Source organism: Heptranchias perlo, chromosome 28, assembly GCF_035084215.1.
Source record: "Heptranchias perlo isolate sHepPer1 chromosome 28, sHepPer1.hap1, whole genome shotgun sequence".
NCBI classification, from domain to species: domain Eukaryota; kingdom Metazoa; phylum Chordata; class Chondrichthyes; order Hexanchiformes; family Hexanchidae; genus Heptranchias; species Heptranchias perlo.
In genome coordinates, this window is record NC_090352.1 from 16,917,010 (window position 1) to 16,942,088 (window position 25,079).

General features: G+C 42.8%; 1 protein-coding gene across 3 annotated transcripts in view; it reads left to right on the forward strand.

The window, feature by feature from the left end:
- Positions 1–25,079, forward strand: part of LOC137344888 (merlin-like) — a 79,157-nt gene that overhangs the window by 28,660 nt on the left and 25,418 nt on the right. For all 3 annotated transcript variants that reach the window (XM_068008144.1, XM_068008142.1, XM_068008143.1), the window contains exons 6-15: positions 498–566; positions 4,685–4,767; positions 8,858–8,933; positions 13,999–14,136; positions 15,554–15,628; positions 16,977–17,090; positions 17,204–17,326; positions 19,302–19,519; positions 22,115–22,217; positions 23,005–23,132. In XM_068008144.1, coding sequence (XP_067864245.1) covers positions 498–566; positions 4,685–4,767; positions 8,858–8,933; positions 13,999–14,136; positions 15,554–15,628; positions 16,977–17,090; positions 17,204–17,326; positions 19,302–19,519; positions 22,115–22,217; positions 23,005–23,132 — 1,127 coding nt within the window. The remainder of the gene's footprint in view (positions 1–497; positions 567–4,684; positions 4,768–8,857; positions 8,934–13,998; positions 14,137–15,553; positions 15,629–16,976; positions 17,091–17,203; positions 17,327–19,301; positions 19,520–22,114; positions 22,218–23,004; positions 23,133–25,079) is intronic.

Here is a 25,079-nt window from a genome sequence, read left to right on the forward strand (position 1 = left end):
ATTTTGGATGAGGTTGGCATCCCTTGGAGTCGTGGACTTAGGCCCTCTGCTGTCATACTTCATCTGGTGGAGTGAGGCCATTGGATTTTCGGCCCTATTATTTTTACTCACAATTGGCCGTGTCTAATCAAATCGCAGGTGAGCGTCAGATTCTGCTGAAGTGAATACGTGCTTTAAAAACGCGAGTTTTATTTTATTTAGCAACACAGAAAAACACAGTGAATACTGTAAATATTCAAATTAAACCAGCTATGACAGCAACACTGACACATCAACACAGTTAGGTTATTTAGGTTATTCAGTGATTTGATTTTTAGTACCTGCACACCACTGTCCTATCAAGTCTTAGTTGTGTATGAGAATACCTAAGATACATGTGGTGAAATGACACAGTATGATATTTGTGTACCTACACTGAACATGTGAAATGTTTTTGACTGCTACTTTAACAGAAGTGGTAACACTTTTTTATTGCATCTGTGTTTTCTCCTTTATAGTATGGGGACTATGATCCTAATTTTCATAAACCTGGTTTCTTGGCTCAGGATGAACTACTACCTAAAAGAGTAAGTTCTGCAACTTTCAAGGAAGCTTTTTTTATTTTTGTTGTATATTATTACACAGCAAAAACTTTAAAACATTATTATAAGTCAAAGGTAGAACATTCAGTGTACTTCAGTGAAAAAGGTGGGTTTTAGTAAGAGATGAAACTTGCAACAGAAATGGCCTTGAATGTGAAAGGAAGAATAGAAAACTTCAAATTATTAAGCCACCCCTAACAAATTGAGCCAAAACCACCTCGTATTGCAAAGAAACTGGGGGCGCTAAATTGGGCTGTGTAGCGCCCATTGTTTCGGCGCTGCGCGGCCTCTCAAACATCCAGGATGGCGTCTTGGCTGCGCATGCACGTTTCCTTGGTATAGGAGTTAGCGCATGCGCAAATACCGAACGCCGGAAGCATTTAAAGTAGGGAGAAAATACACCATTTTGGACCTTAACGCTCAACTCAACGCACAGTCTTAACAGTCTGAAATTGTTTGAGTGCCTGGAGGACCGCCCCCAATCACTGCTATTTAAAGGGACCATGCAGGATTTATAGGTTAGTTGCTGGATTATTGCTTCTGGCTGCTGGTGGAATAGGATGTGTTTTTTGAAGCTCCCTATACTTACTGAGAGTTCCTAGAGTGCATTTGAGAGTGGTTTGGCAGGTACTACCTTACGGTTTGGAAAGTTACAACCGCGGTTGAACAACATTTCTGGCATCCATGGGTGGTCTGCTAGGGCTCCCGCTGGGCATTGAGCACAACTGGGAGCATGCAGAAAGGCCATGCACAGCAGGTTAAGCTGCGAGGAGGCACAGGGCACTGAGCAGGAGGCTGTATCCAATGAGGGCCTTCCGGGACCAATTCTCTCTCAACACCATGACTGAAGAGGATTGCATCCGACGCCTGAGGTTCACCAAGGAAGCCGTGACCGAGATCTGTCAACTGGTGTGGCCACAACTACAGCCTCAGAGCAGGGCAAGGACAGCATTGCCTGTGGCTGTGAAGGTCACCGTGGCGCTGAATTTTTACGTTTCAGGATCATTTCAGGCCTCTGCTGGCGACATGTTCAACATCTTGCAGTATGCAGTGCACTGCTGCATAAGGGAGGTCACAGAAGCACAGTACGAGATGAGGAACAGGTTCATCACCTTCCCTCTTGACCGAGACAAGCAGAACGAGCGAGCACAGGGATTCGCACAGATTGCTGGCTTCCCCATGGTGCAGGGTGCCATTGACTGCACACACATTGCCCTGCGTGCCCCGCATATCAACTTAGCCATCTTTGTCAACCGAAAGGGCTTCCGCTCCTTGAATGTGCAGCTGGTGTGCAACCACATGCATCGAATCATGGACTGCTGCATGACGAAGTCGTCAATGTGCCAGCTATCTTTCACCCAGCTCAGCAGGTCAAAGGCTGGCTACTGGGTGACGAGGGCTATCCCCTCACATCATGGCTTATGACTCCGGTCGGGAACCCACGCACACGTGCACAGCAGGCCTATAATGAGAGCCACGCTGCCACATGCAACATCGTGGAGCACACCATAGGCCTCCTCAAACAATGCTTCCGCTGCCTGGACCAGTCTGGGGGAGCCCTGCAGTACTCCGCTGAGCGGTTGCGCAGATTCGTAGTGGTATGCTGCACAACCTCGCCGTTATGAGGGACCAGCCTTTGCCACCAATGATCGGAGAAGACCCTCAGCCAAAGGTGGAGGAGGAGGAGGATGCTGAGGAGGAGCCAAAAGAGGAGGTGGAGGAAGACGCAAGGGTGCAACAGGAACCACACGCCTTGATTACAAGGGCTCTGCGTGCTCGCCTGATTCGTTCCCTCTATCAATAATGTGAACTACATCCCCCAACTCACCAACAGTCCTACATTCCCCACCTTTCCGCTCCCACGAGACAATCAAATCGCCCTCCATCTGATTACACATTGATTTCCCCCTCAGCTCATTGCATAAATAAAAACCACCACCAAATGCAAATTCAAAGTCACATTTATCAATGAATAAACAAGATTATGGAAACAGAACAGAACTATTCACACTTGTGCATTGCCTTAGTGCCTATTGTTTGTGTGCCTTTACTATACTAGTGCTCCTACGAGGTGCTTCCCCAATGGCTGGAGTATGGGTGGTGGGAGGCTGCTGGCCTTCGGTGGAAGAGTGTGCAGATGGCCTTGGAGGTCGACCTCGAGCAGCTCTGGGCCACAAGCGCCCGGCTTCAGACTGCACCATCTCAGCATGAGCTGCAGCAGTCTGGCCTGGCTGGCTGATAGACAACAACAAGGGCACTGATGGAGTGGCAGGGGTGGGAGCAGGAATGTTGTCGTCCTGAGAGAGGTCAGCAGGTCCAACTGTTTTGGCGCCACTGCCACTTTCCCGGGGTGGCGCCTCAGCAATCCTGGTGATCTGCTGGAGAACGGATTGTTGGAATGCTGTGACGCCCTGGAAGCCCCGTTCTACAGTGGTCCCCAGAGCCACAATAGCAGCAGTCTGAGCTTCCATTGCAGCAGTCCGAGCTGCAACTGTAGCTTGCAGACCTTTGATGACATTGGTTTGTGCTGCAATGGAAGCTGCGATATCGGTCATCAGATGCTGCATCATGGTGGGTTCCACAGGTGTGCTGATGGAGGTGACCTCCCGTTCCATGTTGGAAAGGATGGGCTCCAAGCTCTGCGCAAAGCCCTGCACCAAGTTGGAGCTGGATTCCTCCATGCCCTTTGTCATTGTGCGCAGACTTTCCAGTGCCCCAACCATTTGTTGGTGTACGCCCATCAGCCGTCTTCTGTAACCTGGCCCATCGACGTCCTCATCTGACTCCTCTGCAGCAGAACTAGTGAGCGACCTCGCCCTCCGGCAAGCTGGTACCTGCGGTATCTGTTCCCCCCACCCCGGCTCCTGTGCCCGGTGGCCCACGATGTGCAGATCCCTCCTCTAAACTCGCCTCTAAAGAACGCGCATTGTCAGTCTCTGAGTTGGTGGAAGTGAGTGTCGGATGGAGTGACGGTGTGGCTTCAGTGTCCCCCTCCTCCTTCTCCTCGGATGGTGCCGCCACGTCTTCTTGGCTATCTGCAATGATAAAGTGAAACCGGTTGAGTTGTGGAGCGGGGAGAGGAGCAAGTAAGACGTGCGTGCCAACAGCATCTGCAGCACGTGAGTCAAAAAAGATTATGGGGGGACGGAGATGTGGGAAACAAGAAGGAGCATTAGATATGCTGTGATTCCCCTTCATCGGGACCTCCAGCGTGGCATGTTGTTCACGGCTGCTGTGACGGCCTGCCCGATGATCCAAAGCACTGTCTCCTCTTGGTGGGGTGAGGACGTGTAAGCGTCCCCGTCTACCCTAAGGTCTCTCCTGCTGCCGGCTGTTATGCGCCACCTTCTCCTGCAAGACAGAGGACAGTGTGTCAGTGAGTATCCTGCAAGGTGTGTGGGTGATGTGCCTGTCATGGTCGAATAGCTGCCAGTGTGTGTGACCTGTGAGTGGTGGTTGTGTGGCACAATCTGCGGGTCAGTTGCAGCATGCCGAGTGCAGCATTGCATATGGATAGGCTCTGTTTGTCAGTGGGTGGGTGACGGGGAGTTTGATGCGTGGAGCAGTGGTGCAGTTGGTAGGTTGTGCCACTTGACACTTGCATTCACTCACCTTGACCACTTGTCAAATCATTGAATTTCTTTCGGCACTGCACTTGAAAGGTTGCTACAGAATCTTGAGTCAGTGGGTTCTCCTAGTTAACATTTGGAGGTGTATCAGTAATTGGCTGTCGCAGAGGAAGCAGTGGATATTAGTTAGGAGAGTAATGTTGGGCTGGGGAGATTTACTGAGTGGAATGCGCCAGGGACTGGTGCTGGGACCCATACAGTTTCTGACCAAGGAACGTGTGCAAAAGTGCTCTGTGCAAGCTTATCCTGTGCCATTAGCCTAGTCGAAGGGGAAGGGGGACTTATAAAACAAAATTCAGCATGTCTCACTCTCTGAATTACAGGTGCTTACGTGCCTGCAAATTGGGCCGTTTTTGCCAGAATCACAAAATTGGGGCTGACAGTTTACAGTGACTTTTTAAATACTGTGCACGAATGCTAATCTTTCAAAGGATATTGCTTTTTGAATGTTTACTTTTATATTGCATGTTTTAGGTTCTTAAGCAATATCAGATGACAGCAGATATGTGGGAAGAAAAAATAACAGCTTGGTATGCTGAACACAGGGGAATCACCAGGTAAGCATCACTACAACTAACTGAGGATTTTTTTAGGAACATAGGAACAGGAGTAGGCCATTAGACCGTCGAGCCTGTTCTGCCTTTCAGTGAGATCTTGGCTGATCTGTGACCTAACTCTGTCTTAGCCACATATCCCTTAATACCTTTGGTTAACAAAAATCTCAGATTTAAAATTAACACTTGAGCTAGCCTCGACTGCCGTTTGCGGAAGAGAGTTCCAAACTTCTACCACCCTTTGTGTTTGAAGTGTTTCCTAGCTTCACTCCTGAAAGTCATGGCTTTAATTTTTAGGCTATGCCCCCTAGTCCTAGACTTCCCAACCAGCGGAAATAGTTTTTCTCTATCTACCCCATCTCTCTATCTGCCCTTAATATCTTGAACAGTTTGATCAAATCATTCCTTAATCTTCTACATTCCAGGGAATACAACCCTAGTTTGTGTAATCTCTCCTCGTAATTTAACCCTTGGAGTCCAGGTATCAGTCTAGTAAATCTACATTGCACTCCCTCCAAGGCCAATATATCCTTCCTAAGGTGCAGTGCCCAGAACTGAACACAGTACTCCAGGTGTGGTCTAACCAGGGCTTTGTATGGCGGTAGCATAACTTCTACCCCTTGTATTCTAGTCCTCTAGATATAAAGGCCAGCATTCCATTAGCCTTTTTGATTATTTTCGGTACCTGTCCATGACGTTTTGATGATCTATGTACATGCACCCCTAAGTATCTTTGGACCTCCACTGTTTCAAGCTTTTCACCAAATAGAAAGTACTCTGATCTATCCTTTTAAGGTCCAGTGTGGATGACCTCACAATTGCCTACTTTGAAATCCATTTGCCACAGTTTGCCCATTCACTTAAACTGTTAATATCTCTGTAATTTTATGCTTCCATGTACACTGCTTTAATGGATTTTTATGTAATTTATACATTTATTTGGCCTCTGGAATAATAGGATAATATTCAGCATTCAAAAAGCATCCCTACAAGCCCCATTTAGGTGTTTGCTACTCATATCACATTTGCTTCTTCATCACCATTGCCCAAACTGCCACAACATGATGCTCAGCCCTCATTTCCTTCTAATCTTAGCATCATAGAAAGGTTACAGCACAGAAGGAGGCCATTCGGCTTTATGCAAGAGCAATCCAGCTAGTCCGACTCCCCCGCCCTACCCCGGTAGACCTGCAAATTTTTTCCTTTCGAGTACTTATCCAGTTACCTTTTGAAAGCCATGATTGAATCTGCCTCCACCACCCCCTCTGGCAGTCCATTCCAGAGCTTAACCACTCGCTGTGTTTAAAAAAAAAAGTTTTTCCTCATGTCACCTTTGGTTTTTTTGCCAATCATCTTAAATCTATGTCCTCTGGTTCTTGACCCTTCCGCCAATTGGAACAGTTTCTCTATCTACTCTGTCTAGACCTTTCATGATTTTGAATACCTCTATCAAATCTCCTCTCAACCTTCTCTGTTCCAAAGAGAACAACCCCAGCTTCTCCAGTCTATCCATGTAACTAAAGTGTCTCATCCCTGGAATCATTCTAGTAAATCTCTTCTGCACCCTCTCTATGGCCTTCACACCTTTCCTAAAGTGCGTTGGCCAGAACTGGACACAATACTCCAGTTGTGGCAGAACCAGTATTTTATAAAGGTTCATCGTGACTTCCTTGCTTTTGTACTCCATGCCTCTATTTATAAAGCCCAGGATCCCGTATGCTTTTTTAACTGCTTTCTCAACCTGCCCTGCTACTTTCAGTGATTTGTGTACATATACCCCCAGATCTCCCTGTTCCTGTACCACTTTTAGAATTGTGCCCTTGAGTTTATATTGCCTCTCCTCATTCTTCCTACCGATATGTATCACTGCATTTTTCTGCGTTAAATGTCATCTGCCACGTGTCCGCCCATGCCACCAGCCTGTCTATATCCTCTTGAAGTCTATCACTATCCTCCTCACTGTTCACTACACTTCCAAGTTTTGTGTCATCTACAAATTTGGAAATTGTGCCCTGTACACCCAAGTCCAAGTCATTAATATATATTAAGAAAAGCAGTGGTCCGAGTACCGACCCCTGAGGAACATCACTCTACACTTCCCTCCAGTCCGAAAAACAGCCGTTCACCATTACGCTCTGCTTTCTGTTACTTAGCCAATTCTGTATCCATGCTGCTACCGCCCCTTTTATTCTACAGGCTTCAATCTTGATGACAAGCCTATTATCCGGCACTTTATCAAATGCCATTTGAAAGTCCACGTACACCACATCAGCTGCATTGCCCTCATCTACCCTCTTTGTTACCTCATCAAAAAACTATCAAGTTGGTTAAACATGATTTGCCTTTAACAAATCCGTGCTGGCTTTCCCTAATCAATTCACACTTGTCCAAGTGTCTGCTAATTCTGTCCCGGATTATAGTTTCTAAAAGTTTCCCCACTCACCGAGGTTAAACTAACTGGCCTATAGTTGCTGGGTTTAACCGTACACCCTTTTTTGAACAAGGGTGTAACATTTGCCATTCTCCAGTCTTCTAGCACCACCCCTGTATCTAAGGACGTTTGGAAGATTATGGCCAGTACCTCCGCAATTTCCACCCTTACTTCCCTCAGCAACCTAGGATGCATCCCATCCGGACCGGGTGACTTATCTACTTTAAGTACAGCTAGCCTTTCAAGTACCTCCTTTTTATCAATTTTTAGCCCATCCATTATCTCAACTATATCTTCCTTTACTGAGACTCTGGTGGCAGCAGCTTCTTCCTTGGTAAAGACAGGTGCAAAGTACTCATTTAGTACCTTGGCCATGCTATGTCTTGTATATCTGTTGATATTGAAATGCAAGTTTGTTACCACAATTTATTAAAACTTACTTGCTTAGCACTGAAGTGAAAAATAAATGACATAATTGTCGTATGCACAATAACTAGCCTGATCCCGAAGCAAGGAGGGAAAAAGCGATTCCTTTGATAGACTTGTAATCCTGTAATCTGAAAAAAAACCCTTAAAATAATAAATTTCAGGCACTATGTTTATTTTCCAATTTCCAGTTCTAACAAATGAACCTCAGCTAGACCTTTAAGAAAAGCAAACAAATTTGAAAGATAATACCAAACAAAAATACAGTTGGATACCTTGAAAATTTGGACACTCTGGCCATTTTCAATCCTAACAGTTAACCTGTTTTAATATGCAACCACGTTTACAGTGATGAAATTCATTGAACAGTTTATGATCAATTTATAGTCCCATCCAATCAACATGTGCACTTGGGATGTTAACCTAATTAATTAAGCTAGTTTCCCAAGAACTAAAGCAAGCAACCCAAAGAGAAACACAGCTACCTGCTTCGAAACCGGTTTGGAGAATTCTGCTGGCATATATAAGCATATATTTCAGAACAGGTCTTTCTTGACATGTTCCCTCCATGTTGCCAATGTCTCAATGGAAATGACTACTGGTTTTTAACAATGACTGTATCACTTCATTTTCCCTCTCCTCATTCAACACCATTTCTTATGTTTTCAACATAAGCTTTAGCCTGGTCAATGTGCTATACTGATTTGTGACCTCTGCGGAGCGAATAGGCTATGTACTTGCTGTAAAGAAAGGTGATCTCGAGCTCATTTTTCCTCCTTTCAAAGTGGAATACCATTTCAGTTGTTAGCCATGTCTCAATGAAGCGAATCAGACTCTGGCTAGCATTTGATTTATTGATGTTGGAATTTGAGTATCATCAATGTACACAGTTTTACCGCAATGCTAGTTGGTTGCTTTTTATAATTATTTCTATTTCTGTCTGTTTTTGTAGTTACTTACCTGACTTCTTCAGTTAAAAGAGCTCTCCTGGTTCCCTTTTTGGTCTGTAATATTAACACTAGATATATTGATTTGTTATTAGATAGTTCAAATCTAATCCCAAAATAAAATCTGGTATGAAGTAACCTAAAGTAAGCAATCCAATAAATGTGGTGCTCCTCACACTAGTTAATCAAGGTGGAAACAGTATTACTGTAATGCTGTAAAGCAAATACTCTAATTGCCCTACTCTCTTTTATATCATCATTACATTTTTACTATAACCATTTTTGACAGAGATGAAGCGGAAATGGAATACTTAAAGATTGCACAAGACCTAGAAATGTACGGAGTCAACTATTTCCCAATCACAGTAAGTATTTTTTGTAATACTGACATATACATGAGCTGGGGCCAAACCCACTTGAAAAGCACAAAAGGTTAATCCTGATCTCAATGTGGACCTTCCTTTTGTTAAGAAGTTAGATGCTGTGTTTTTAAAGTTTGTTTTTGTCAACCTGTATTTCTATGGAATGTCTTTTGTGCACCAAGTGCTATTATATGCTCAGTGAAGGAAAAATAGCACTGGCCTGAAGAGAGGGTTAAAAACTGTATTAATGCAAAAACAGTCTTTTAAAGATTTCCCTCATAAGAATGTTGTGTTATATAGCAATTGTTACTTTATGATGTACTAAAAGGAAGCCCTTTGCAAATTCCGTTCTTTATGCTGATCGAAGTGTGAATTTTTTTTGATCAGTTTTCATTACGTTTGCTTAACACGATCAATATTTTCCTGCTTTAAAAAAACGTGGATTTGTTGCAGGAGTTACTGTCCATAACCATTGGTCAATCTCTAGTACCTCACCCAAGTGACTATTATTCATACGTCATACTTGACAGTATGTGTCTACTGACTGATTGAGTGGGAGATTTCTATATCACAGCCAAACCTAATCCTATCTTCAAACGATGTCCACATCTGCGTTTCTAGCAGGGCTCACTAGATAGCGATTAGGAGTGAGAACCCGAGTTGTTTTTCTTCCTTTGCCCTAATCCAGAGGTGTTGAGGGCCTGTTGTGCGCCTGCTGCCAAACCATCTGAAATCACTAACTCAGTACAGACTGGAATTAGAACCTGGATCCTTCCTACTCTGTATGGCTCAGCTACTCACTGTATAAGTGCTAAGCCTTTGGAAGAGCCGATTTTCATGTTTTGCCAGCATTTTGTCAAGACCCACATAAGCACTGGATAATATGGTGTTCAGCTCCAAATGGGTATGTATACAGGACAAAGAGTATTCAATAATAACAGGTAACAATAATACAAGTCAGCAATTGCAGCGGCACTTCTTCTCTATTTGTTTATTTCTCCCATCATAGAACCTTCTGGATTTTGCCTTATTTTTTTTTATTCGTTCAGGGATGTGGGCGTCGCTGGCAAAGCCAGCATTTATTGCCCTTGAGAAGGTGGTGGTGAGCCGTCGCCTTGAACCGCTGCAGTCTGTGTGGTGAAGGTACTCCCACAGTGCTGTTAGGTAGGAAGTTCCAGGATTTTGAACCAGCGACGATGAAGGAACGGCGATATATTTCCAAGTCAGGATGGTGTTTGACTTGGAGGGGAACGTGCAGGTGGTGGTGTTCCCATGTGCCTGCTGCCCTTGTCCTTCTAGGTGGTAAACGCAGTGGGTTTGGAAGATGCTGGCGAAGAAGCCTTGGCGAGTTGCTGCAGTGCATCCTGTGGATGGTACACACTGCAGCCACGGTGTTCTGGTGGTGGAGGGAGTGAATGTTTACGGTGGTGGATGAGGTGCCAATCAAGTGGGCTGCATTGTCCTAGATGGTGTTGAACTTCTTGAGTGTTGTTGGAGCTTCACTCATCCAGGCAAGTGGAGAGTATTCCATCACACTCTTGACTTGTGCCTTGTAGATGGTGGGAAGGCAGTGGGGGTTCAGGAGGTGAGTCACTCGCCACAGAATACTCAGCCTCCGACCTGCTCTTGTAGCCACAGTATTTATGTGGCTGGTCCAGTTAAGTTTCTGGTCAATGGTGACCCCCAGGATGTTGATGGTGGGGGATTCGGCGATGGTAATACCGTTGAATGTCAAGGAGAGGTGGTTAGATTCTCTCTTGTTGGGGATGGTCATTGCCTGGCACTTGTCTGGTGCAAATGTTATTTGCCACTTATCAGCCCAAGCCTGAATGTTGTCCAGATCTTGCTGCATGCGGGCACTGAGGGGTTGCGAATGGAACTGAACTCTGTGCAGTCATCAGCGAACATCCCCACTTCTGACCTTATGATAAATCAGCTGAAGGTGGTTGGGCCTAGGACACAGCCCTGAGGAACTCCTGCAGCAATGTCCTGGGGCTGAGATGATTAGCCTCCAACAACCACTATCCCCTATCGTCTTCCTTTGTGCTAGGTATGACTCCAGCCACTGGAGAGTTTTCCCCATGATTCCCATTGACTTCAATTTTACTAGGGCTCCTTGGTGCCACATTCGATCAAATGTTGCCTTGATGTCAAGGGCAGTCACTCTCACCTCACCTCTGGAATTCAACTCTTTTGTCCATGTTTGGACCAAGGCTGTAATGAGGTCCAGAACCGAGTGGTCCTGGTAGAACCTAAACTGAGCATCGGTAAGCAGGTTATTGGTGAGTAAGTGCCTCTTGATAGCACTATCGATGACACCTTCCATCACTTTGCTGATGATTGAGAGTGGACTGATGGGGTGGTAATTGGCCGGATTGGATTTGTCCTGCTTTTTGGTGGACAGGACATACCTTTGCAATTTTCCACTTTGTCGGGTAGATGCCAGTATTGTAGCTGTACTGGAACAGCTTGGCTAGAGGTGCGGCTAGCTCTGAAGCACAAGTCTTCAGCACTGCGGCTGGGATGTTGTCGGGGCCCATTGTCTTTGCTGTATCCAGTGCACTGAGCAAGGTGGATGACAGGTGATGACACTTGATGTCAGGTGGAGTGAATCAAATTAGCTGAAGACTGGCTTCTGTGATGGTGGAGATCTCGGGAGGAGGCTGAGATGGATCATCCTCTCGACACTTCTGGCTGAAGATGGTTGCAGATGCTTCAGCTTTGTCTTTTGCATTCATGTGCTGGGCTCTGCCATCATTGAGGATGGGGATGTTCATGGAGCCTCCTCCTCCTGTTAGTTGTTTAATTGTCCACCACCATTCACGACTGGATGTGGCAGGACTGCAGAGCTTTGATCTGACCCGTTGGTTGTGGGATCGCTTAGCTCTGCCTATAGCATGCTGCTTCTGCTGTTTAATGTGCATGTAGTCCTGTGTTGTAGTTTCACCAGGTTGGCACCTCATTTTTAGGTACGCCTGGTGCTGCTCCTGGCATGCTCTTCTACACTCCCCATTGAACCAGGGTTGATCCCCTGGCTTGTTGGTAATGGTAGAGTGAAGGATATGCTGGGCCATGAGGTTACAGATTATGGTGGAATACAGTTCTGGCCCACAATGCCTCATGGATGCCCAGTTTTGAGCTGCTAGATCTGTTGTGAATCTATCCCATTTAGCACGGTGATAGTGCCACACCACATAATTGGATGGTGTCCTCAGTGTGAAGACGGGACTTCGTCGCCACAAGGACTGTGCGGTGGTCACTCCTACCAATACTGTCATGGACAGATGCATCTGCGACAGGTAGATTGATGAGGACGAGGTCAAGTAGGTTTTTCCTTTGTGCTGGTTCTCTCACCACCTGCCGTAGGCCCAGTCTGGCAGCTATGTCCGTCAGGACTCGGCCAGCTCGGTCAGTAGTGGTGCCACCGAACCACTCTTGGTGATGGACATTGAAGTCCCCTATTCAAAGTATAGTTATATATGCAACCTTCCCCAGGGATGCGAGGAACCAGAACTCTACCTTCCCACAGCTCAGCATCTCGGGATCATTATATTCCCCACTGCTCAGTCTGTGACATCCCGTCAGTATATAACTCACCAGACATCCACATGACAACCGTGTCAAACAAATGAACAGAACACTGGAGAAATACCTATATATAGAACACTACAATTATAACTAAACTGATTGTGTGGCAGTTACATTGAACAGTTTTGCACTTACTCACTCTCCCTTAGTAACTTTAGAGGTTAACCAAGGTTACACCCATCACCTAAGTGCTGGATGGGATGAGCCAATATCTATTTACTGCCTATAGAGATTGAGCTCTCCACCAGTATTTACACTCTAATTGCTATACATGGAGAGCAAGTGGATCATAATAGATTCCCCCTCTATTCAGCAGGCAATTTACAGCAACAGGTTATCAACAAATTTATATCCGATATTAAATGAGAAATTTGGCTTTTAGGGTTATCTGAACCTGAGTGGGAAGAATCTCAACCCCCAGTGACAGATCAATCCCTCCAGATCCCATTAATGTGCCCAAGCCAGCTAGCCTTACACCAAAAATGCTTTGGAGTTCTGAGGACCTGCACTGGGGTGAAAGTTAAGAAAACTAAAACCTTGTTGAGGAGCATTCAGGTGAAAACAGACTTAATTTGGTACGGCACTGCAAGAATTGATGCTATAAGTTAGTTTGGATATGGGAGCATCAAGTCTGCTCAGGTGTAAAGATTTAAAGATGATAAAAGTAAGAAATAGAAGAAATAAAATAAGATGGTGAAATTAAAATGACTTGCAGTATTGAGTAAAATGTTAAACAATATGTGAAAATATAACAAACAAGATAAAATGTGAATGGAATAAATAAATAGAAATAGCATTGTAAAGGAAATAACAAAACTACATTTGTTATTATTTGCTAGCATATGGTTCTGTAGTGTGGGCTACAGGAGCAAGTCAGGCTAATTTTAATAAATAAAATGGATACTGTTAAATTTCAGTTTGATTTGAAAAATGAAAGTGGGGAAAAAAAGTTTATCACTGAATTTACCAGTCAATCTTGGTATGCGGAATACCTCTACAGTCAGATTTTGAATGGTGTGTGCCTTCATCAGTTGACACTGTGACAATGGTTTTGTCGTAGAGTAAGTTGTGATTAGAAGTTTGATTTCAAGTAACATTTCTTTAATGCGTGACTCCTCAATCTGGTTGGGAAGGGGGTGCACCTGCATGACTTTTGCGAGTAGAATTCTGAGCCACTTTCATCAGAATTGCATGAACAAAACAAGAACATTTAGTTTGTTTTGGGAAGTTAGATGTTGATAAGTTCCCTGCATAATAACTAAAAACCAGCACCAATAATGCCCAAATCATGGGGTAGATATTGGTGTCTGAATTAACTTTTCCAGTGGCAATTATTTCTTGATCTGTCTTCAGTGTTTAAATATTTTGAATGTACATTGCATTTTATTTTTAATTTGACTATTATGAAAAATTGGCTGTAATAACATGAAAGTAAATGCACCACTGCTTATAACCATGTGTTGCTGAACATTTGTAACAGCAAAACAAAAAGGATACAGACTTGCTGCTTGGAGTTGATGCACTTGGCCTTCATATCTACATCCCTGACAACAAACTCTCATCTAAGAAGTCATTTGCATGGAGTGGGATCAGAAACATTTCCTACAGTGAGAAAGAGGTAGGTAAAACATTCAAGTCTTTTTGTAGTTTAATAAAGGAAAGCACAAAAAGTTTAAAATCTCATTGAATATACACTCCATCTTTACACATTATGACAATCCTGCTCTATGGGCATTCAAATCGTGTATATTTTCTTACATCTGTTAACTTTAACTAACCATTTGGGGAGTAGCCTTGGGAAAAGCCTGAATCCTTTTGTCAGTCACAATTGGGATTTGAACTTTCTTCTACTGGGGCCAAGGGTTGAGTGCTTGTTTTGTGACTACTTAGGGTTTTATTTTACTTGTGGATCTTGTATTATTGGTAATCTGGAGCACCATTGTGGTATTTAGCTACTAATTGCTTGTTTGTTTAGGGTGACTTCTTTGGGATGTGGGTCAAAAAGTGGGAGATGCTATTTAATGTAAAGAAAGGTAAATTTGTGAAGATGGGGAAGAGAAACAAATGGTTAAAGTGGGAAACAATTGGCAACAGCCTATACGAAGTGACACACAAGGAATCAGAGTTTTAGTGGAAAATGCCAATAAACAGTCAGCACAACGTGCAGTGGTGAAAGAAACAGATACACCTTAGGTTCAATAACTCGAGGGATAGAGCACAAGTTCGAGAAATAATTATTAATTTGTACAGAGTCTTATGTGTATTATGTACAGTTCCTGTGCTGCAAGGGGGGGAAGTCCTAGCCCCGGAGGGAGTACAAAGGGCAATTAAGTTGATGAATAGGATTGGACACCTGTGCTTTGAGGAACAATCAGGTGTACTATGGACATTCACACTAGAAAAAAGGCTATCTGAAGGTGATGGAGCATCGTTCAAACTAATTTGGCACATGGAGTCTTCTGTTACCCTTCATCTGGTCCTCTCTGTCTCTCTTCTGTTTCTCTTTCTTTCTCTTTTTGGCTTCTCTCCATCAGAAATTAAGTGACTATGGCTTGCCACATTTTCCTACTTATAAATGGCAGTTAAAATTTGTTCTTGCAGCTTAATTTGGAAGCTCTAGGCCATGTTTTGAAGGTAGTTAAGTATCAAACCTAACTTCCATTTTCAAACAAGCTGTGAAATAGCTTAAGCAACCACTTGCACATAAATAATGTTAAACAGAATAAAGCGGTACCTTCCTTGAAATCTGATTATAAGTGGGTAAAATGCTATTACATTGGAAAAGTGTTATGCATAAGATTTAACACAGATTTTGGAATACAATTTTACCTCCTTGGTGGCTTCAAGCAAAGACACAATGTTAACCTGGAGCAAAGATTTTCAAATATTGTTAAGCACTTTTGCAATAAACTATACCGAAGTTTTCTAGAGATCAGAAGGAAGCCTATATGTCCTCTTCCCCCTATGCAATAGTTCATTTGAAAATAATAACCAACTTTAAAGCAAACTTACTGCAAATTCTTTTGCTTTTACAGTTTACCATCAAGCCCTTGGACAAAAAGGCCGAGGTTTTCAAGTTCTACTCATCACAGCTCCGAGTAAATAAGTTGGTGAGTTTATTTACGTGTGATAGATTAAATTCACAGCTTTTGCACCAAACTTATTGGTGTTTATGTTGCTTATTTCACATTTTTACTTATGCTCAGTTCCCGTTTATAGTAGCTTGGCTGAGATTAGCAAATCGGTGATGTGGGGATTATGTCTGCTTTCCTACTGTTGCACAATGCATTGGGCACTAGTATGCTCTGCCATTGTAATATGTACGCATTGTGCTTCTAAAGGTTTGGATTACATAATCTTATCAATTTAACATGTATTGTAAACTTACAGTAAGTGTAGGTGAGAGTTGTCTCAATTGGTTGTGGTATGGATGACCAGTCTCCTGAGAAGTTATTTTATATTGCGATATCTGCACGGTAGCTAGTCCGCTGTAATATGATGAAATAAAACATAAAACCAAGTTGAAGTCATGGGATGCAGTCAGAGAAGCCTAATGTCTGTTGCCGTCTGCTAAAGGGATCAAGGGTTATGGGGAAAAAGCGGGAACAGGGTACTGAGTTAGACGATCAGCCATGATTATTTTGAATGGCGGAGCAGGCCCGAAGGGCCGAATGGCCTACTCTTGCTCCTATTTTCTATGTTTCTATGTCTCTGGTGTCTGTTCTTGCTTACCATGGCAACCATCAGTGGCAAAATAAAGCACATTTCAAGGAGTGGTAATTCAGATCTTGTTTGTGCCTTGTATCTTACCTCATTCTGTGTGTTGTCTGCATGTGTGGCTCTCAACAATCAATATTTCAACCGTATGACAATCATTCAGTTGGGCCCAGTTGTGCCTTAAGAGTAGAGCCAACCTGGTTTACCTCTGTACCAGCTGAGGTGGGGGAGATTAAAGGATCTTTAGGCATAATGTTCATTTAAAAATTATTGGTAAGCATAATAGATTTGTAACTTATTTAAATCTTCACAGGGATTGAAAATGCATTTTTAAGATTTGAATTTTAAAGAAATATATTTTAAGATGTGGAATTAAGGTAACCTACAAATTACTGTGTCAACCTTACACTGGTTCTTTTCATGTCATACAGAATGCTGTGGAAATCAAGGTGAGAGGTAGACATTTTTAGATCAGAATTTGCACTGAGCATGGAAACATTTTACCAGATGTTCAATTTACTTTGGTACGGAGTGGCCTGTTTCACCTTGTGTTGACACAAGTAATCAGATTGCTCATCGTGGCTGCCCTGTTATAATTCCTCAATTCCCATAGCACTTTCTGTGAAGTTAAAGGAAAACAGTTTATAGAAAAATAGTCATCTATGTGCACTCCGTATTGCTGGAACGGTAAGTGACTTCATTCCGCTAGGTTAATGTAAATTCACTTGTGCCTATTTTCAGATTTTGCAGTTGTGCATTGGAAATCATGACCTGTTCATGAGGAGAAGAAAAGTGGATTCAATTGAAGTCCAGCAGATGAAAGCTCAAGCCAGAGAAGAAAAGGCTAGAAAAAAGGTTACTCAGTTCTGTCTTAACATACATAAATTATGTACAGAATACTTTATTTAATGCCGATCCATTGGTGTGACAGAATTATTTTTTCTAAAACATGGATTGCTCTGTTTCAGATGGAACGCCAAAGATTGGCCAGAGAGAAAAAGTTGAGGGAGGAGGCTGAAAGAGGAAAAGAAGATCTGGAGAGACGCCTTTATCAGTTACAGGATGAGTCTAGGCTAGCGAATGAAGCACTGGTGGGTTCACTGTTTCAGACTTCTTGTGCTCTGCAATATAGTCTGTATCCATTAAGTTGAAATTTGAAAACTAAGGTGATATTAGTCTGGGATGTGTTCATTGCAGAAAGGTTATGTTGATACTATGAATTGTTGACATTTCTCAAAATCTATTAACTGTACTATATGAACTTAAGCAGCCCAAGTGCAAAATCTTAATGGAATCAACGTAACATAACTGTGGTAATCACCAAATCTGTTGATGTAGTATACTGTCGGAGACAGGATAAATAACTCTAAGAGCAGGTATTTATGGGAGGGAGAGCTTGCCAAAAATTTTGCAGGAGTTCTTTAAGGAAATAATGGACCTTGGACAAAGGAAATTCTGTGGATGTGATATATTTAGACTTCTTCAAAGTTTTTAATACAATGCCACACAAGGTAGGATGGCATGGAACTGGGGGCAAGTTTCTGAGGTGGATTGGAAATTGGCTAAACTGGAGAAAGCAAAGGCTGGTTGCGAATCGAGCTGTATCGACGTGGCAAGGGATCATAGAGGGGTGCCTCAAGGATCAGTGCAGAGCAATTGCTATTTACATCATCTGTAAATCATTTGGAGATGGGAACAGAAACAAAACTTTCTAAATTTGCAGATGATAACAAATTGGGAGGGAGTTAACCAATAAGGAAGAGACAAACCAAATACCAAAGGATCTGGATAGGTTGGGAATTTGGGTTGATAGTGGCAAGAGGCATTTAATGTGGACAAATGCAAGATAATGAGACTAATAAAGGGAAGTAATCAATGGGAATGTAAACTAAATGGCTCTAGGCTGTTAGACACAACATAGGAAATGGATCTGGGGCTATTGGATAGCTCACCGAAACCAACACTGCAGTATGCGGTAGCAATAGGGGAGCAAACTGGATCTTGGAATACATAGCCAGAGGAATGAAGCACAAATCCCAGGAGGTGACATGATGTGTAGAATATGCCCTCATGTGAAATACTGTGTGTAACTCTGGTTGCCATACTACAACAAGGATATCCAGGCATCGAAGGGAGTACAGAACAGTGTAACCAAACTTATACCTAGTTTAAGGAATCTGAGCTATCAGGAGGAGCTGAAGAGCCTGGAATTATTTACTCTGGAGAAGATAAGGCTCAGGGGAGATATACAAGTTTTCAAGGTCTCAAGACAGTCGATACATTGAGCCCTGGTAATATGTCCAAGATTGCTGCAAACTCTGGAACCAAGGAACACGGACGCAAGATGAGAAGAGGGAAAGTGAGACAGTTTAGATTTAATTACTTTATACAGAGTTTGGAGGATGCATGGAACAAACTGCCCAAGGAGTAGGTGCAGGCAGATGATGTGAAAAATGTTCAGGGAGAACTGGATAGATATACAAGGGAATGGGCAATTGAGAGGTATTAGGTCTTGGAACTGGCAAGATGGACTGCAGTCTTTTCCAGTCCTGCACTTTCCTAATTGTTTCTTTTCAAACCCTTTTTTAAAAATTCTCCTCAGAGTAGTTTGGAATAGGTTAAAAAAAATACTAAGTGCAAACAGTAATTACAAATTTTTACTAATCTCCTTAATGTCAAAAATAACAACGATGCTTTTCCTGTGCTAACTCGCAACTTAAGATTGACCCTGACCCACTCAGAAACTTGACTCAAGATACAGCTTTCAGTAAAACCTATCACAATAAAATTCCCAAAATGTCAGCCACATGTGATGTTTGAATTAAATGAAATGGTTAGACCCATTAATCAGTTGTAAACACTAAATGATCTATGAGATGGTTTCCCATCCAAAGACAATGGTGGCATTCAACTAATGCAAAACAAGGCCTTACAGCTAGAAATGACCAGTTTTAATCATGCATGTAGTACGACCAAGAAAAAGAAGAAAATAAAACCTTAAACAAGAAGGTTTAATTTTTGTCACAAGTACTGATACCCATTCAGGAAATTAATGCTTTTTATTAGATCCGATCAGAGGAGACAGCTGATTTACTTGCTGAGAAGGCACAGATTGCAGAGGAAGAAGCCAAGCTGCTTGCTCAGAAAGCCGCAGAGGCAGAGCAGGAGAGACAAAGGTTGGAGGTCACAGCCCTGAAGACTAAAGAGGAGAAGCGTCTAATGGAACAGAAGATGCGAGAAGCTGAGCTGATAGCTGTCAAGCTAGTGGAGGAGTCAGAGAGGAGGTTGGTTAAATTAAATTTCCAAGTAAGTCATTTTGCCTAAAGGATAAACGGCAAATGCAATTTAGATTTTATTAAAGCCAATGTCATCAGATTGGGGGAGTACCATATCTAAAGTTGAACGAGTTAGCGTTAAATGTGATAATTATGTGACACTTCCTATAACTGTCAGTCTTTCTCTTATTCACACTTTTACCATCACTTTTTTATCATCACACTTTGCTGATTAGCTCAATGTAAGACAAATCAGAACCGCAGAGATAGGGAATGTATCAATCAAATATGAAGAAAGTGGCTAGAAAACTACAAAATTTAAAAACTATAAAGGACTTATGAAAACAATCAATCCTGAATGGCCTGTCAGGAGAACCATGGTGACTATGTAGCCACTAAACTGCTGCCTGCACTGTCCCACCAATCTTGGCCTCTCCCACGAGTAGAAATTAGTGCCTCCATGATCTGCCCATCCATGTGTGAGCTTTCTGATGTGGGGAATGCCCCCTCTGGTTCTCTGCCTGTCATGGGTCTTGTATGCAAGTTTCTCCTGCTACAAGATTGGGTGAATTAGGTGAAGGTTAGTAATTGAGGTATGTGTCCCAGGTGGCATCAGACAGCTGATGTAATTGATCTGCTGGTATCAACCTGGTGAAGTGGAGAAAGGGGTTTTAAAGTTGTATGTGCAATTAATTGCTGTCAGGGAGATGGTGACACATACTGTAAGATCCCGAGTTAGTGCCCACCTTAGCTTACAGTGCAGTGCGAAGAGTTACTTGTGCAGCTATTAATTTTAGAAGATACGTTGATGCCCAAGGAAGAAAAGGGAGAGTGGCTGGCCTGTTATCTTGCCAGCACTCGTCATGTCATTAAACTTTTTACGGCACTGGTCTGTAGTTCCGGGGCTGAGAGGTGGCATGTAGTGTCACTGCCACATCCCTCCCCTTGGCATGCGAGACACCTTTTTTGTGGCTTCCTTCTACGGAGATTCAGTAGCTTTTCTCTCCTATAGTGCATCTCATTCACGAGGGTTTGTAGGTCATTCTCATTAAAATTGTGTGCTCTTCTTTTCTGCCTCCTTGCAATGCCCTTCTGCCTTCTTGGGCAGCCTCTGCCAGACCCTCGAGTGGAAGACATGTTTTGAAAGTGGCACAAAATCACATATGAGCCATCCTGTCAAGCTACCTGACAGTCATCTCACTGAGCTAAACACATTCTTTCTTCCCTGCTTCTTCCCCAGCCTGCCATTGCTCTCTTTTGCTAGTCTTGGCTTTTTAAAGGCTGCTCTCTAATTTCCAACCTCCTCCAGTGCATTACTCCCATTTATATGGGATTTGTGCTACTGAACCGCCAGTGGATATTTAGATGAGCTGCCCCTTTCAGCGCTGCGGAGAATTAGCAGGTGCAAGTCCCGACTCAGCAGTACAAAACTGTAGTTGGCCATGTGTTTGGAGCACAGCAGCCAGAAGGCCCTGAGGCTGATGGCTGGTTTTGCAGCTGCAACTATTGTTCTGCTTCTGCCTCCATTTTCTGGCACAAGACCCTGGAAGGTCATGGGCCTGCTCTGGGAGTATAACCAAACCATGCTGATAATCTGGTCCATCAACTTCGGATGCTTTGAGGCCTGGAGAGGTGGAACACACTGTTTGGGTGCACTCCACCTGTCAAACACCCAGACGAGCTCGGGGGAAGGAATATTGATGCCGTTAAGTCATAGACAGCATAGAGTGTGGATTCACCTATATGGAAAACAAGGTGATGAGGAGAGACTTAAGATGCTGGGACTATTTCCAGCAGTGCAGAATGGCCGCCTTCTGTGCTGGAAACTTTTATAATTCTATGGGCCTGCAAAGATCAGAAGCTCGCTGTGTGGGGAATTAAGCGCTGAGCCCACATGCTGCTATTCTGTGACACTACATTAGTATACTAAAGTGCTCTGCTACTAATCTGACAGCAAGTGGATTTAAATTTCCGTCACCAAAATAGCTAAAGGTAATCAAAGAGCATGTAGTTTATTTTTTGCTGGTAACTGTTTTGTTAATTTAAACTGCCTTTCCTGCAAACTAGGGCACTCCAGTGTAACGTTCAGATTCAGTCTGTACATCCCACTAGTTTCAGTTCTGGTTCGAGGCTACAGATTTGCGATCTTAAATATGACATGTTGGAATGTAATCATAAGTATAATTTTAAAAACGGACTATTTTAAACCTATTTTTTCCCCCAGCACCTCTCCCCATATGGGTGCCCTGTGCCACACTATTCCCAACCAAAAGGGCAGGCAGCCGAGATCGGACTTTCCCCAGACCTCTCCTGAATTTGTTCTTCAGCTGTCCTTGCAGGAAGTTCATGAGAGTGGCTTAGACCGACTTGCTTGATGTTTAAATGTTTTTTTTCCTCTTTTGTGGATTTGTCTGAAGTCTGTATAATGCCTTCTTGATGGCATGCCAGCATCAGGAGCTTGCTGCATGGGAAATCGTAGGCATAAGCTCTTGTTCTGTCATTCTCTGAAGCAGCACATTGGTGCTCTTCTGCACTGCCCATCAAATGAAGTTATTGTTTTTATGTGTTTCTTGGATTCTTGGATTTTAAATTTTCTTATTTTAGGTCCAAGGAAGCAGAACAGCTAAAACAGGATCTAAATGAAGCTAGAGAGGCAGAGAGAAGAGCCAAGCACAGACTGTTGGAGATTACAAAACCCAGTTATCCAGTATGTGTCAAAACATTCATATAAACTGTGTAAAATTCTGATAAGATTGGCCAGCTCCAGTTTGTTCTGAATGTCTAGAAAAAAATTGTCACTATTGGAAAAACATGTTCTTAAACACCCTTTCATCATCCCTCGTTGCACTGGATGCAAGAGAATTGAAATGTACTCTCTCTGGGGAGATCATTAGTTAAACTAACAACTGTTTTTTTTCTGAATGCATTAGTGAGGCTCAAATTTTTTCCCCACCCATTGTAATTGGTAACATTTTGTCTACCCAATGCTCATGATTTTAGTATTCAGTTTCCATTCCATTGTCTAGATGATCACTCTCACTTTCAGTCTTATGCAATTTCCCATGGAAAAGAAAATTTGCTCAAGTGAAGAAAAAAATTGAAAGCTTTTAGCTAGTTTTCTGTCAGTAGATTTTTGGAGTACAGTCCAATGACATGGAACTATTTACTTTTGTATGCGTGATTCATAGTGTTCTTTACATACGCGCAAACCTTTTAGCAAAAATACTTTGGTATATATATTATGATTATTTTTATTGAAACTCTGCATAAGCAGTTATAAACAAATATATTCGCACTGAGTGAAGTGACATAGTTTAAAGTTTACCTATGAAGTTAAGATAGTGACGACACTTCAGAAGTAATTCATTGGCCATAAAGCACTCTGGGACACCCTGAGCTCATGAAAGGTGCTATATAAATGTAAGTTCTTCTTCAAGGTCAGTTAATGTGTCAAACTATTTCTGATATCTCAATTTTCAATCTGCTTTACTTAGCTTATCGCTTCATATTCTGCTCATCCCCCTGCTGATGTTGGTGATCTGAACCTAGAATCTGGATCTTTTAAATTTGACTTTAAGGACACGGATATGAAGAGACTCTCCATGGAGATTGAACGAGAACGGTATGTTGGTGTATTTCCTCCTCCCATGTGTCTCGCTCTTGAGAAGTATAGTTACCAGACACAGTGTAGGTGTATTGCATCTCAACTATATATGATCAACTTAATGGTAGCTGATCTTCATGTGTCCTGTTCATGTGGAATGTAGATATGTTCATCTAACTCTATCATTGTAGAAGGATATGCTGATAGGGTTAGATGAAGAGGCTTACATGGAGTATAAACACTGGTATGGACCAGTTGTGCCAAATAACCTGTTTCTGTGCTGTGGACCCTGTGGTGAGAGCCTTGTTGGTTTTACATTCTTTATATTTCCATTTTCAGCATCAACTCCCCAGTGTAGGCACCCCCTGGTACCATCTATCCTGAGTATCATATCATAGAATCATAGAAGTTACAACATGGAAACAGGCCCTTCGGCCCAACATGTCCATGTCGCCCAGTTTATACCACTAAGCTAGTCCCAATTGCCTGCACTTGGCCCATATCCCTCTATACCCATCTTACCCATGTAACTGTCCAAATGCTTTTTAAAAGACAAAATTGTACCCGCCTCTACTACTGCCTCTGGCAGCTCGTTCCAGACACTCACCACCCTTTGAGTGAAAAAATTGCCCCTCTGGACCCTTTTGTATCTCTCCCCTCTCACCTTAAATCTATGCCCCCTCGTTATAGACTCCCCTACCTTTGGGAAAAGATTTTGACTATCTACCTTATCTATGCCTCTCATTATTTTATAGACTTCTATAAGATCAACCCTTAACCTCCTACTCTCCAGGGAAAAAAGTCCCAGTCTGTCTAACCTCTCCCTATAAGTCAAACCATCAAGTCCCGGTAGCATCCTAGTAAATCTTTCCTGCACTCTTTCTAGTTTAATAATATCCTTTCTATAATAGGGTGACCAGAACTGTACACAGTACTCCAAGTGTGGCCTCACCAATGCCCTGTACAACTTCAACAAGACATCCCAACTCCTGCATTCAATGTTCTGACCAATGAAACCAAGCATGCCGAATGCCTTCTTCACCACCCTATCCACCTGTGACTCCACTTTCAAGGAGCTATGAACCTGTACTCCTAGATCTCTTTGTTCTATAACTCTCCCCAACGCCCTACCATTAATGGAGTAGGTCCTGGCCCGATTCGATCTACCAAAATGCATCACCTCACATTTATCTAAATTAAACTCCATCTGCCATTCATCGGCCCACTGGCCCAATTTATCAAGATCCCGTTGCAATCCTAGATAACCTTCTTCACTGTCCACAATGCCACCAATCTTGGTGTCATCTGCAAACTTACTAACCATGCCTCCTAAATTCTCATCCAAATCATTAATATAAATAACAAATAACAGCGGACCCAGCACCGATCCCTGAGGCACACCGCTGGACACAGGCATCCAGTTTGAAAAACAACCCTCTACAACCACCCTCTGTCTTCTGTCGTCAAGCCAATTTTGTATCCAATTGGCTACCTCACCTTGGATCCCATGAGATTTAATGATAGATGCCATAACCTTTTCCCAATGCTTCTGAACACTGATTTCTTCTTCTTCTCTCCCTTCCCCCCCCCCCACCCCAGTGTTCCTGGATCATGGAAACCTACTCCAGTGCTGCCAAATTCCAATACCTTCCACCATGCAACCAAACTGCTCAGTGCTGCTTGACCTGAGACCTCTCGCCAATGCAGGTTGACCCCAGCACCCTCTCATCATATAATAATAATCAAGACAACTCATTTATTATTTAATATTTATTATTTAGTCTTTAAAATTATGAAGTGGTTTGATAGGGTAGGCATAGAGATGATATTTCCGCTTGTGCAGAATCCAAAACCAGGGGTCATAAATATAAGATAGTCACTAATAAATCCAATAAAGAATTCAGGAGAAACTTCTTTACCCAAAGAGTGGTTAGAATGTGGAACTTGCTACCACATAGAGTAGTT